Source organism: Quercus suber, unplaced genomic scaffold, assembly GCF_002906115.3.
Source record: "Quercus suber isolate HL8 unplaced genomic scaffold, Cork oak 2.0 scaffold_415, whole genome shotgun sequence".
NCBI lineage: Eukaryota > Viridiplantae > Streptophyta > Magnoliopsida > Fagales > Fagaceae > Quercus > Quercus suber.
The window spans coordinates 289,056-304,359 of NW_027069866.1; the positions used below are offsets into that span (position 1 = coordinate 289,056).

At 35.2% G+C, this 15,304-nt stretch overlaps 1 protein-coding gene and 1 pseudogene across 3 annotated transcripts; one reads left to right on the forward strand and one right to left on the reverse strand.

The window, feature by feature from the left end:
• The first annotated feature begins 572 nt into the window (after positions 1–572).
• Positions 573–9,635, forward strand: LOC111982951 (pentatricopeptide repeat-containing protein At1g05600). 3 transcript variants are annotated; one of them, XM_065761486.1, is made up of 3 exons: positions 573–731; positions 5,005–6,529; positions 7,021–7,622. In XM_065761486.1, the coding sequence occupies exons 2-3, from the start codon at positions 5,060–5,062 to the stop codon at positions 7,051–7,053; spliced, it is 1,503 nt and encodes a 500-aa protein (XP_065617558.1). In that variant the 5' UTR covers positions 573–731; positions 5,005–5,059; the 3' UTR covers positions 7,054–7,622. The 3 variants fall into 3 exon arrangements, with proteins under 3 accessions (XP_065617558.1, XP_065617559.1, XP_065617560.1); XM_065761487.1 differs by having other exon boundaries at positions 5,016–6,529; XM_065761488.1 differs by lacking the exon at positions 7,021–7,622 and adding an exon at positions 9,406–9,635 and having other exon boundaries at positions 575–731.
• A 653-nt stretch (positions 9,636–10,288) lies between these two features.
• The window catches only part of LOC112020081 (ankyrin repeat-containing protein NPR4-like), a 10,263-nt pseudogene continuing 5,247 nt past the window's right edge, over positions 10,289–15,304 (reverse strand).

The following is a 15,304-nucleotide window of genomic DNA, read 5'->3' on the forward strand; positions in this document are numbered from 1 at the left end:
ATAAAGCCTCTGATGGGATGGACGACCAGAAAAAAAGGCGAATAGGCAATCAACAGATGGAAGCAAAAGATAGGAAGATTAAAACTATAAAAGAAGAGCTAGAAAAGCCAAAGAGAGGGGGGAAAAAGAGAAGGGCCTCCTCGGCCACAGGCCGAGGAGCATTCCCTCATTTGTAAGAAAACACTTAGCCATTTTTAAAAAAATAAGTTTGGGCATGGTGATCAACGGCCAGCACCTAAGCCTGTCAGCCCACTCTCTATAAATGTATTGTTTGGACTTGTTGGACTGAAAACCCAACACTCAATTCAAATTGAGTCCTTACATATATAAATATAAATATAGATTATATACATATTGATTACTCATTGAGTTTCGGTTACAACAGATAATGTCACTCTGCTTTACATAAATATATTTAATAAATTTTAGGAAGATCAATACATCTTTATGTTTTCACATACAATTATTCAGCCAAAAAAAAAATCATTAATTAATAAAAAAAAGAGAGTTGAAAACCGGACCAGACCATCCTCCTAAACTGGGTTCTTCACTAATAAATCACTAGCAAATTTGTAGAGGACCCGGAAATTTCCGGGTCGGATCATTATGTTTTTTCCGAATATTTAGTAAAAGAATCCAATACACAGTCTGAGACTTGGAGGCTGGTCTTACTGCAGTAACCCATTCTTCGCATTTCTCTCTCTGCCTCACTTCACTCCTTCACAGTTTCGGTAAGTTGTTATGCTCACTTTTTATTTATTTATTTGAATATGGTATGGTGCCTTTGATTTTTTGGGAACTTGGGTTTTGAAAACTATGGTTCATTCATTTTGTTCTTTGTTTTTGCTGAATTTATCTGTGATTTAGGAATATTCTGCGTTATGAATTGGGCAGTGCTTTTGTTTGTGTGTTTTAGGGTATGACTTGTGATTTCATCTTTTTATTTTGCTTCAGTTTAAGTTGGTACAGTGTGAATCTAGGAAAACTTTTGTTTGTTTGTATTTAATGAATCAAGTGAGATATTATATCATGATAAGCTCTATATAACAAAATACACAGTAGCAATTCTCTCTGACAAAAAAAATCTTCCAATTGAATGTCCTTGCAATTCTCTGAATACATTTATGGTAGATAGCAGCAGCCCACGCTTCAACTTATCAATACCCACTTGAGAACTTAATCCCAAGAACATGCTAATTGGTGAAACTGACACAAATGCATAAGATTGCTCTGAATTTTACGTGTGAAAAGAACTCTCGAAGAACAAATGGTCATGACTCTGTTTAAAGTTTCCATAGAAAAAGAATATGATATCACCCTCATATCCCTGTTTAAGAGTGTTTAGGATTACAAAGAGGGTGCCAAAATATCCCCATTTACTATCTCATGTTTAACTCGAGTCTTATTCTGAGCATAAGAACATGCGAACGTACTAGAGTTAGAGGGGATCCAGTGAACATAATCAACACATGCTATTCTAGCTCGGGGATAGATCAAGTTATCTTCTTGAAGAGTACTTGAGACTTTAGCATCAAAACTATACACTACTTCAAATACCGATCTGAATACAAACTTTGGAAATGAAGCACCTTTAGAATTCCAGTTACCGTGACAAATTACAGTTCTTACTCCATTACCAATAGAATGGCTGAATGAAGGTTTAACCATGTCTCTAAGCTTTAGTATCTTCCTCCAACCCCATGAGCAACTATTGGGTATTTGGACATACCAAAAGCTTTTGCCTTGTAAGAGGTAGGTGTGCACCCATGCGATCCACAGGGAACCTGCATCTATAAAGAGATCCCATATATGCTTAGTAACCTGGAGCTTTGTAAGCCCCAATCGTCCTGATCTAGGAGAGAAATCCACATCTCATGTTTCTCTGATTCTAGGGACCATAGAATGAGCATCTGTCCACAAAAATCTGTTGAAGCACCTTTTGATCTCTTTGAACACTTTAACTAGAAGAATGAAGATATTAGTCCATTAAACTCGTATATCTCCCTGCAAAAGAAAGTTTTCTGGCACACAAGGAATTTACTCTAGCTGAAATCTTTGCTATTATAGGCTTGCAGACCTCCAGTCACTACACGACAGTTTTCCAGATATCAAATGCTATCCTAAATATCTAAGATGCAGTTGGGCTTCAACAAACTGCAAGCAAACTTTGTACCTTCAAATTCCCCACTAAATAAGACTTCACTCTTGCCAGTATTGGCTTGAAGACATGAAAGAATTTTGAATTTGTCGAACACATTTTAAATGATGCTAACAGAGCCTAGGTCTGCACTAGTAAAGACGATCTTATTATCACCAAAACATAGAATGGTTAATTGGAGGCTTTTTAGCTTTTCACATCTAGGATGAAACTTGAAGCCTACTGCTTTTATAGCTCTAGACATCATGAGCTTCCTAAAGCCTCCATAGCAATAACAAAAAAATAGGTAGACAAGGGATCAGGCCGTCTCAATCCTTTGCCACCCTTGAAATACCACCCCACAAGACTATCATTAAAGACAATAGAGAACTTAGGTGAAGTGACGCAAACCTCAACTCAATGCACAAATTTTTCAGGAATAATGCAGGCAGGCAAGCACCTCAGAAAAAGGTTCCAGTCCACCCAGTCATCAGCCTTCATTAGGTTGACTTTCATAGCTCATCTACCTGGTCCCTCTTCTTTATGATAGCAGTTCACCAATTCCTGAGCCTGCAAGAGAATGTCTCTGCCATGCTATGACTGGAATAAAGGCTGTCTGAACAGGACTAACAGCATCTAATAAGCCAACTTTAATGTGTTAGCTAATATTTTTGTACACTTGTAGATGATGTTGCAGCAAGAGATGCGTGTAAACTTCCCCATTCTAGAAGGATTTGGGACCTTAGGGACCATGGATATAGTGTGGAATTAACCTCACATAATAGTTTACCTGAGGCAAAGGAGTTGACAGCAGCAAGCATATCCTCTCTATTGTTTTCCATGCATGCTTGAAAAAATGAGCAGAATAGCCATCTGGACTGAGGGCTTTGTCCCATTTCATTGAAAATATAGACCACTTGATTTCATCAACAGTAACATCCCTTTGAAGCACTTGCTTTTTATGCTCAGGAATACTATCTAGTATGAGCTGTGAAAGGCTCTCCAATTTTCTTTCATCTGTCCTTGCAGGATACTCAAGCAATTTGTGGTAGAAACTAATAGCCAACTCTTGAACTGTGAGGATCCTCCACTCTCATTCTTTTTTAGTCATATAAGCACCTAATTTGATTTTTTTTGCATTCCTAACTTTCAGAATTCCGTGGAAGTATGCTGTTTTGGGCCCAGCAGTACTTAAACCTATGAAACAATGAAGCTTCTTCTTTCTGTAATAGTGCCTGCTGACCTGGGAGGAGAAGTCTTCTTTGTACATCCTCTAGATCCTCTCTAGCTTTTTGGACTTTTAATGGAAGACCACCAAAAAATTTCTAGTTCAACTTCTTCAGCTCAACATTAAGAAACTTCATCTACCTGCACAATCTAAACTTGAGAACACCATTAATTTCTTTGCTCCAAACAGCTCTAGTTATTTTCTTATGCTCCCTATTCCTTACTCCCTTAGTTGATGCTTGCTTTCTGGTGCAAGAAACTTAGGATGATCTGTCCAGAAATCAAAGAACTTGATTGGCTTGGTGCCATAACTGATGACATTATAAGCAGAAGCATAGTCTGAAACAACTGGCAAAATGAATCCAACCCCGGTATGGGGAAGACAGTCAAACCAATAACAATTAAAAAACGCTCTGTTTAACATCCTGTCTAGAAATTGATCATCCTTCCTTTTTGGACCAAGTGTATAGTGCATCAATGTAAGGATGATATCTAACACTAGTAGCTCCTGAAATCCTTGACAAAACTCATCCTCAAACAAAGAAGATTTCTAACCCCAAATCTCTCCCCCGCACCCCTTACATAGTTTAAAATCACCACCAAGCACCCAGGGCTTCTTACACACAAGACATTTCAGGTTACATAAATCAGACCATAGTAGGCTTCTAGTATCTCCATTATTGGAATCATAAATGAAAGAAGCAGAAAAAGACTGCCCCTTAACCATGGTGATTTCACAATGAAATACTTGATGAGAGCTATGGACAAATTTTACCTCAATAGCATCACGATTCCAACAAAACCAGATCTGCCAAGCTCATGGAAATCATAATTGTTAATGAATCCCCAATTAGGAACAATGCAATCTTTAATACATAAAGCCTTCTCAACCTTAACCATTTCAACTGCGCAAAAAGCTAACAGAAGCTATCACTTCCTTCTGTTTATGCAATTATGCTTTGTACTTGAAGGATTAATTACACTTTCCTAATATTATTTTGCTTGTTTAAGATTTATTGATGACTATGCTTTTTATAAAAGTTGTTGAAGTTTGTTTGAAAATGATTTAAATTTCTAAAAATATTTTTAGTTATCATTGCTAGTAATACAAATTTATTTTATTTATTATTAATTTAATTAATCATTAACTTAGTTATGATGTCATCCCAGTTTAAATAACCTTTTTAGACTGGTTGTTTGGTCTGGTTTTAAAACATTGGCACCTGAGCCAAAGGAAGCAAAAGAAGTGGCATGTGAGTTTCTATAACATATAACAAAATAAAACAACATGGTAACTCTACTAAGGTTACCTGAATGCCTGCAATTATGTCAGAGTCAGGTGCGCTTAGGCTCCAAGAGGCTTATGTGCTTAAGTGCTCTCCAACGTGGCTGATATATAAAGACTTAAAGACTTCGCGTGTTATTGGTTCAATTTTTGCCAAAGCAAGAGTTGGCCTAACATAGCATTTCAATATAAATGAACTCATACAAGGAACTCTTATGATTTATTTACACAAAGAATGCAATCACAAGCCTACACACAGTATAGACCTGGGATTCACTTTTGAGTTTTGGCTTTTTTATATATTATGTGTTCATTGCTAACTTATTTGCTTATATTTGTGGATTAATTTTTTCAGTGATGTAGCAGATGTTGGAGGTATGATTGAGTAATCTGCTAAAAGTTAAAACACTATGACTGTGAGATGGCCAAGACTTTTGACGCCGACACACCTTTCTCAAATTATTCGGAACCAGAAAAACCCATTAACGGCACTTCAAATCTTCAAGGAAGCCAAATACAAGTACCCCAGTTACTGTCATAATGGTCCAGTCTATGCCACCATCATTGGCATCCTTGGAAATGCTGGTCAGATTTGTGAGATGAAAGAGGTAATTGATTGGATGAAAGAGGACTCATGTGAATGCAAGGATTCTGTCTTTGTTAATGCAATCAAAACCTATGCAAGAGCTGGATTGCTAGATGAAGCAATCTCTCTTTTTAAAAGAATTTCTCAGTTCAACTGTGTGAATAAGACAGAATCTTTCAATACCCTTTTGCAAATATTGGTCAATGAATCTAAGCTTGAAGCTGCTCATCGTTTGTTCTTAGAGAGTTCTTATGGGTGGGAAGTTAAGTCTCGAATTAGATCTCTGAACTTGCTCATGGATGCTCTGTGCCAGAGGGGTCGTTCTGATCTTGCATTGCAAATCTTCTTAGAGATGAATTATCAAGGTTGCTATCCAAATAAGGAAAGCTATCGGATTCTAATGAAAGGGTTGTGTACAGATGGGAGGATGAATGAGGCCACACATTTGTTATATTCAATGTTTTGGAGGATCTCTCAGAAGGGTAGTGGTGAGGATATTGTAGTCTATAGAACCTTGTTATATGCTTTATGTGATAATCGGCAAGTTGAAAAGGCTGTGGAAATTCTTGGTAAGATTTTAAGGAAGGGGCTGAAGGCTCCTAAGCGCTGTTTCCAGCATCTTGATCTCAGTCAGTGTAGTAGTGGTGAAGATATAGAAGGCACCAAGCGCTTGATTAATGAGGCTTTGATCAGAGGTGGGATTCCCAGTTTGGCTAGTTATAGTGCTATGGCTATTGATCTTTATAATGAAGGTAAGATTAGTGAAGCTAACAAAGTTATCATTCAAATGAAAGAAAGAGGATTTAGGCCAACAAACTTAATTTTTGAAGCCAAGGTTGCAGCATTGTGTAGGGGAGGGAATGTTGATGCAGCAGTGAAGGTAACTGAAGAGGAAATGGAGGGAAATTGTTTACCAAATGTTATGGCATATAATATTGTGCTGAAAGGATTGTGTAATGAGAGGAAATCAGTGCTTGCTGTTGGGTATTTGAAGAATATGGCTAAGAAATTGGGTTGCAATGCGGACAAGGAAACTTACAGCATTGTAGTTGATGGGTTATGTCGTGAAAGTAGATATCTTGAAGCAAGTCAAGTGTTGCAGGAGATGTTAATAAAATCGTATTGGCCTTGTGTTGATACTTATAATATACTTATCAGGGGACTTTGCTCTGTGGGCAGGCAATACGAATCTGTTTTGTGGTTGGAGGAGATGATTAGCCAGGGCATGAAGCCAGAACTTTCTGTATGGAACTCGTTGGCAGCTTCTGTATGTTCCAACATGGCTGACATTGAGGTGTGCTCTCAGACATCTAATTAGATTATTGGATTCTGGTTGTTCATGTTGGAGAAGTCATAATGGTGTAACCATTTTTATAGTCATATTTTTCTTTCTCAATTGCGTAGTATCTGAACAGAAAGAGGAAGATTTTTCATTTGAGAGATACACAATCTGAAAAATTCATTTTTCATGAATAGAATTTGTCACACTGATATCTATTTTAGGCAGGAACTATTCACAGCACAGGAAGCCTCTCCCTGGATATTAGGCGTATTTTAGACAAATTTGATAGAAAGTTATTACTTAAAATTTGCAAGAGTCTTCAAACTCTGGAAAAAAATAGGATTCATCCAATGCTAGAGGTCTTAGGTTTTTGATCTCTTCGATTGCATTGCCAAAATAATAATAATAATAATAATAATAATAATAATAATAATAATAATAATTATTATTATTATTATTATTTTATTTTGATAAGTAACAATTTTTTTTTTTCAAAAAAACAGATACCAAGTATAACGGGAGTGTACTCACGATGAAGTTCAATCAAACTCTCAAACTACAGTGCTCAAACGTATCTAAAAGAGTAAAACAAGCAGAAGAATGAAAAGCAACAATTCAATCTAACAAGGTACAAAAGAAGAAGGCTTTAACTTCAAGGATAGGCCGTTCGCATCCTCAAAACTTCTGGCATTCTGTTCTCGCCAAAGACACCACAAGATGCAATGTGGCATAGCCTTCCAAAATGCTATATTTCTATGCCTTCCAAAAGAACCCTGCCAAGCTGCGAACATGTCAATAACCCTCTTTGGCATAACCCATTGGAATCCATATAAACAAAACCATTGTCCACAACTTGTAGGCAATTGGACAATAATAATAAATATAAATATAGAGATTATAGATACGAGCAATTGTAAAGTTAGAATGAAATTGTGGCAAAATAACAAAATAGGCTAAAATGCATTTTACACGCTAGAAGTTTGGAGTTGATTCTAAATTGGTTATTTGAGTTACTGTGGTTGTTAACCAAATAATAAATGAATACTTTCCATCATTTGTGAGACAGTGCCGGCATCATTTTATCGAACGTGGTGTTTATGATTGATATTTTGGTTCTTTCTTTGTTGAATTTAAATTAAAGAAGTGTTCTTTCTTTATAAGCTTTAAGAAGTGTTCTTTTCATGTGAATGGGTGCTGCCATTAAGAAAAGGGCTGTGCTTTTGATTTTGTAAGTTATGATCCGCACTCTTTATATTGCTTTAAATTTAATCTCTTTGGTTGTTATTTATTTTTTTATTTTGTGATGTTACAATGTGAAACTCGGAATTCTGTTTCTTTATGAAACTATGCTTTTGTACTTGAAGGATTAATTACACTTATCCTATTAGTTTGCTTATTTATGATTTAGCATTATGGTTTTTTTTTTTTGTTTTTTTTTCATCTTAAATCTCAATAAGTTTTGGCACCTAAGGGAAGTGACCTCTGCTTCATGAGGTTCAATATTTTTCCTCTATAAGTTGTGAAAGTATCTTTAAAGATTGTTTAAATTTCTTTAGGTATAGTTTTGGTCAACATGGCTAATTTTTACAAATTTATCCTATCTAAATTGTTATTAATTATTTGAACCCCAGTCCAACCTTAAATATCTTTTACCTTTGCAGTTTTTTGTTTGCTATGGTTTATAAAAAATTGACTCCCTAGTTAGTGAGGGTAAAGGAATTGGCTTGTGAGTTTCTATAACATATGGATTCATCCTTTATCTTTTTGCTTCTCTTATTTTTATCTGGTTCTTAAGAAGAAAAATAAGAACAGAGAATACAAACCTAAAAGCTAAAAGCCAAGACAAACAAGCGGAAATTAAATGATATCAGAAAAGGCAGTACCAAGTGCAAAGCACCACTTTTGCAAGGTTTAGGAGAGGTGATTGGTAGGAAACCATACCTCCCACCCTTTGTTTTTTGGGAGAGGCTGACTCCCTAAAATCAGATCAAAAAAAGGAGAATATAAAATATGAGAGAGATTTTGGAAGGATTGGAAGAGTACAATAAGCCAAGATATCTTGTCAATATCTGAAATTTTGGATACAATTTTTTTGTGTGAGTTGTCATTTCCATACATTTTTCCTTATTTATTTCAGAGCTTATGAGCGGAGAACTTTCTTTGAACTCAAATTTATGTTAGTAATTATTATAATAGTCATATTTACTATTGGAATGCTTATGTCTTCTTTGAAGATTTTCTACTCTTTAAAATTGAAGCTTATACAAAACTAACACATGCATATGGGCAGTCTGGTTAAGGGAAAACTATGTTGGTGTTAAATTACATTACTCACATCTTTTGGGTCTATTTGGAATCTGTTTATTTTGCTGAAACTGAAATTTTTTTGCTGAAAGTACTATAAATAAAAATAAAAGTTAACTGAAATAGTACAGTAAGACTCATGAATAGTACCAAAAAGTGCAGTGTAGTACATGAATAGTAGCAAAAATGAGTTGAATAGTAAATTAAGTTGGCATTTTAATTTGGAGCCAAACACGCACTTCATGTGTTCTGTTAAGGCCTCTAAATGAATATTTTATTGAAAACAGCATTGCTGTAGTTTTGCTTCTGTCTAATCTCAGAAGTTGACATTCATTTTTGCTTCTGCTTATATGCATCTATATATACCACATTGTTTGCTCATTCCTTACATTTCAGTTTTGCATTTTTTTCCCTATACTTCAGCCCTAACATGTTTGTCTTTAGTCAGTGATATGAAATGCTGTGTGATGTATATATACTATACTTTCTCAATGTCATCTCTGTAGCAAATTTTGCATCAAATGTCAAGCCTAAAGTCAATTTCAAAATTTCAAATTCTGCTTCAATTTAATGTATATACACAGATTAACGATATCCCCGGAAGCTGACAAGGCACCACCGATTGTTGAAACCTCGGCCTTTGACCTTTCCTCTTTTGCTTGTTCGATTGCTCAATTACCTCTTCTTACATGACAAAGTGTCAAATGCGAGACTCCAAACTCCATAAAGAAACTCCCTCAAACACTGCAGGTATTCTCAATTGCATGTCAAGTACAATCTTTGTCTTAATCCAAGATGTAACTTTTTATTTTCATTTGCTATCTGCATGACGGGTCTTGGCTTTTGGTAAATAGTATACCTGATCGAAGTGGTTTCCAAAACAATTATTTTATGTTTCTTTTAAAAAAAGAAAAATATAGTGTTTTAAAAACATTTCAATTTGTGAACCTCATGGGAGGTTGGTGTAATGTGCCAAAAGAAAACTCACAAGTTGATTTTCTTTTTCCCTCTTGCTAAAGACTCTTCTCTTATGGCACCTAAGAAGAAGCCTTCATCATCTTCAAACCGTAAAACCTCCAATTATGCTAGAACCAAGTGATCATCCCTCATGCCTGTTAAAACAAAGAAGATGATTGTCCTCCAAGCTCGACATATCACAATTGAATGCACTGTTGGGATAACTTTGACAACCAACATCTTTAAGCACATGAAGGACCACTACAAGGAAGGTCCTTCGATGACAAAGGTTTCAGAAAAATTATGTTTGGGCCCTTTGGGGCCCGCCTTTGTTTCTGAAACACAATTGAAAAACTTAGGTAAAAAAAAATCCACAAAAAATACAAATGAAATTTAATCAAGATGAATCAACGAAAAAAAAAAGACCAATGAAATTTTGATTAAGATTATCTGAATAGAATCTCAAGACGATTTTATTATTATGTACCAAACTGCGGTACTCTTGAAACATTAAAAGCGGATACCTAGACAAAGAAACCTATTTTTACGTGGCTTAAAAAGAAACCTAGACAAGAATGTTGAGAGTCTTGAGCGGATGATATCAACCCAAAGTTGATAATGTAGCAAAACAAACAAAATAATTGGTACACCAGCTAAAGCAATTATAACAGTTGGAAGCGATGTCATTTCACTTTTAAAGACTAAAAAGCAGGTTGCACTGAAGGCTGCCACCATGCCTGCTATAGAGATGAAGAGTGTGGTGAGTCCCAACACCAACTTTGATGGTAATGACACTAGGAAATCCATTTCTGTGAAACGTGATGTGAGAATTGACAAGAAAATTAATATTGAAGAAGAAGAGAACAGTGCTATTGCATCTGATATGAAAAATACCCTAAACCAAATACTTTTCAAGAGAATAGGGGTGCCTGTGTCTTGACTGCTACCACCCGGTACAGTGAAAGCTGCAGCGAAAACCACAGTCGTAATCAATGTTGCCACGATCATACAATAGTTTTCTGTATCCTTCATCCACTTTTCACCTTCTCTCCGTAGATTTTTATGTTTCTTTGTAAATAAATCCCCTGGTGTTAGCCCAGAACTCTTCATGTTCAGGTATGAAGGCGGCACAATCTTTTCTGTCTCCTACAGTTTTCCAGATGTAAATTGATAAATGCAACCAGAAAAAAGAAATTGAAATTGAACAATCACCCACCTTAAACCACAACAACTCCTGTTGCATTTGAAGGGCTGCCCCTGATACAATATTTAGTCGACTTGAAGGTGCCAAATATCCGGCAAAGTGCAGGATATTTTCGTTTTTGTCATCAACATAGGTCAAAATTATTTCCTTGACTGTGGCAATCTCATATATTAGATTGAATACGCTCTCTTGCCGATTTAAAACAGCAATGTGAAATAAACTTCGATTTTGATTGTCTGCTATCCATATGATATCAGGATAAGAGCTGTATATTTAGGAATTCAGCATTCCCAAATTTTGCAGCATCAAAAAGTACAGTTAGAAAATCGTTCGAGGATTTTCTGTCTTGGAATGGTTGAACCTCTTTTGAGAGGCGTTCAACCAATTGATAGGCCAAGGTCTTCATCAAAGCTTTCTTACAGATTCCTTTGAACCCTGTAATTTTTTTTTTTTTTTTTTTTGGGGGGNCAACATCTAGTCCTACGCATGAAAAATCCGGTCCCATTATATTGAATTGATTGATAAATCTTTTAAAGGATATTAGATGGAGTATTGCTGGAAAGGTATGGGCTTAAGAGTCATTTATGATGCTGCTAGTCATGTTGAAGCTGAGCTTGCATCTGTGCTAAAGGATAAAGTCTAGATTTGGAAGCCTGCAAGATCGCATCAGTTGGTTGACAGACAAAATAAACTGCATCTGGTTGAAATAAACGAAGAAGGTAAAGCGTTCTGGTCCTCATCTCCTAAGTTTGTGTGTGCTGAAACATGGAATGAGATCGGCGAAAAATGGATTAAGGTGGGTGGGTGGAAGCTACTGTGTTTTAATTTGGCTATTCCCAAGCAATCCTTCATAGGCTGGATGGTCATGTTAAACATGATTCCAACCAAAGCCAGAATGATTCAAGGGGGAATTAATGAAGATATCTTGTGTGGTTTCTGCAGGTTGCTGCACTGAGGATAGAAATCATGGGTATGGAAATCTATTATGAGCTTATGTTTACTCTCTAATCCAGCTGGTAGGATTTAGTTGATTGGACTATTGCGACAGATCTCTATTTTTGTTGGTGTTGTATTTGGTTGAGTGCAATTAGCTGCTAAGTGTTGTATTGGCGTTTCTATTCTATTATTTGTTAATGAAATTATTGACTCTTTCAAAGAAAAAAATAAAATAAAAGATTGATTGTTATAATGGTAAGATAAGTAGTTTGGAATCTGAATAGTGATTTTCTCTTAGCATCTTCTTTTTTGATGCAGATTCAGATTTGAGTAATTAAAAAATATATAAAATTTTAGGACTTGATAGTGGATTCTAATTTGAAAAGCTATTAGATAACTATATCTTAAGGGTCAATGCTAAAGCCATTACAAATTTTATTACGAAAGACTTAAAAATTGATGTTCCAATAAAGGGTTTTAGAAACATAATAAATAAATGTTTGACTAACATTTTGTAAGACTTATGTAGTTAAATTTGTTCTATCCTAACATCACTCATTCACATGTCTAATTTCACAGCACAATGAGATTAACAGATTCAAATTTAGGAGTTTTTTTTCTGGTTAGTTGTACTGGTAATTTTGTGACTACTTTTTTTTAAAAAAAAAAAAAAAAAACCCTCTTACTATGCTCATATGTGCCTATAAAGGAAACAGGTACGAGTGCTATAACATTTTAGACATTTTAAATTGACAATGGTTTACCTCATGAGAATTTCGTATGGTTTAGGAAGTAAATATCATCTAAAATTTAATGAGATTTAGCTACTTGTCATTCCAAATTGATTTGAGCAAAGTTGTCATCAGATTGTGATCAAAGTAATCTAAAACCTACTTGCTTAATGTTATGTTTATGCAAATAAGGAAATTTGGGTTGGAGTCAAACTAACAGGAGTTTAAGCATCTTTTCCAGAGTGATAGATGACTTGTGCTGCCAATTGCAAAAAGGCTTTCTGGCTAACTCACGCCTAAGGTTCGCTTGTTCGCAGTTTCTAAAGCTTCATCCTTGTCCAAAATTTTTAGTGCGATATCTGTTTATAAAAACAAATACATTTGATTATTGACAAAAGGTTTCAACCCAATCAAAATCTGTGATTTTTTTTTTTTTTTTTAATTTTTTATTAATTGCCTCAAACTCAATTATTGAGATACAGACCATACCATACATATCATAGGTAATAGTAGCAACAAGGATCTCCATACGTTCATCAAGCGAAATCTTTTAAAGTAGTTACAGAGAATAGATATGATACGATGTCTCTACGTCCCAGCAAAGAAGTGGTGTCCTTCCTTCGCTTCTGCGGATCAATGGCAGATTCACGCTCTTTTTCACCATCTCCTTAGCAATTATCACAATTCCTAATTGCACAGCAAAGCAGAGGGCTGTATATCCATTTGTCTTTCCGTTCTAAGTCTTCCGGAGCCAAAAATTGCACCAGTTCTTTTACAAAAGCTGTGTGGTTTAATTTGATGCACATGCAATGTGAAGAATTGTCTCACGCGCTTCTGCAATGGAATATCGAATGGCATCCGGATCAACCTCAAGTCTACGCTTAGCTTCTTGCCAATTACCTTTCAGGGAAGCTCGATAGAGTGTAACTGTGCAAGGTACTCAGATCTTGTTAATCTGGAAATTTTAACCAGCATATATATTAACCATAATGTTTTGGTGATGTAACACTCTGAACCCAACTATATGAGCTAAATATGTGAAGACTGCATACTTTATAAAGTTTCGTCATACAAGTGTGTACAGTGTCATTAGCGTTTATAGTTTTGACTAAAAATATTTTATAGTTGAACAAATACTCTAAAATGTGTAAAATATTTTATTGAAAACATTTTACTTCAAAATAAATGAGCGATACAAGTCAAAAAAATATCTCTCAAAAAATTACTTTATAACTAATAATTATCAACCGTCAGTATTCAATAACAATTCAACAGCTTAAAAAAAACACACCCTTGACAACATCCAAGTGTAGAAAATTTCACAATATTATTGAAGTCCAAGAGTCATTAAAACGCCAGTCTCTGAAATTTATTAAAGCCAATTTTATTGTTTTTTCTCACATGCACCACTTCATGGAACCCTTTTTCTAATTTTTTTTTTTAAAAAAAAAAAAAGAGAAAAACCATCTTGTGAAACCTAAAATGACTAAACTCTAGACTAATAGATTTCTAGTACAAGTAGTAGACTTAGCTTGCACACAAAGTAGAATTAGGCTTGGGCCTATGCTAATGGACTAATATTGTAACACCCTAGTTTTAATTGTAATTTGGAAGAAGCTCGATGGGCAGATTGGTAATTTTACTTGCAAGATATTTTAGGGACAAGCTTGAAATTAGACTTCATTCCCTTAAGCCAGCGCCCCCCCCCCCCTTCACTTTCACATTCACGTCTCTCTCTCTCTCTCTCTCTTCATGGTCTTCCACTAAAAATACTTCAGCCATGAGTTTCTTTTCACGCCATCACCACCGGTTGTGAAGAAAATATTTTGGGAAGAGAGAGACCCATTCGGCCAAGCAAAGAATTTGAGGTAAAATTCTTATGTTCCTAACAAAACTAAGTAAAATCAAGCTATGGGGTTTGTGCTAGAGCAAGCTTATTGGGTTTATGTACGAAATTCTTATTTGGAATGAAAAGTTTGGCTTGGTCTTGAGTCACTTTGCTCTAGTATTCACCCAATCACGATTTTGTCTTTGGTAATGGGTTTTGGAGTCTTGGAGTTGTGGATAGGTGGGAATGTGAAACTTTGACGGTTTGGGTGCTATGAACTTGTTTTTAAAATAAATGGGTAATGAAATTGTTAACCATGAAAGTTTAAGTGCCTAGAGGTTGTGCCTTTTGCACATCAAGTGTTTGATATTTTACCCTATTGAGTTATGAGATTGGGTTTAATTGTTTATAGTTGGTTGTTCAATTCAAAGTTTTACTTTGTGAGATACATAATGAGTCTTAGAACTTTGAAAGTGATTTGATGATGTTATAATTGATTCCTATATGATGTAATATGTATTGACATTATTAATACATGAGTTAGTGTAATACTTAAACATGGTTGTTTCGTTGTGATGTAGGACACGGTTTCTCTAAATTTTATAATTATTTAATTTTAGTCTTTTTATATAATCTTTTTTCATATATTAGGTTTAGGTTATTTATTCCCTTCTTTTTAGGTGCTTTAATGTTGTTTAGTCAAATTAAAGTTTTATATGCCTTCGTAGCCGCCTTAGGATTTCTAGTTGCCCTAGGTTTTGTTTTTATTATTTAAACACATTGTAGCCCCCAAAGGCAATTCAGTTTTCAGACTATTATCAATAAAC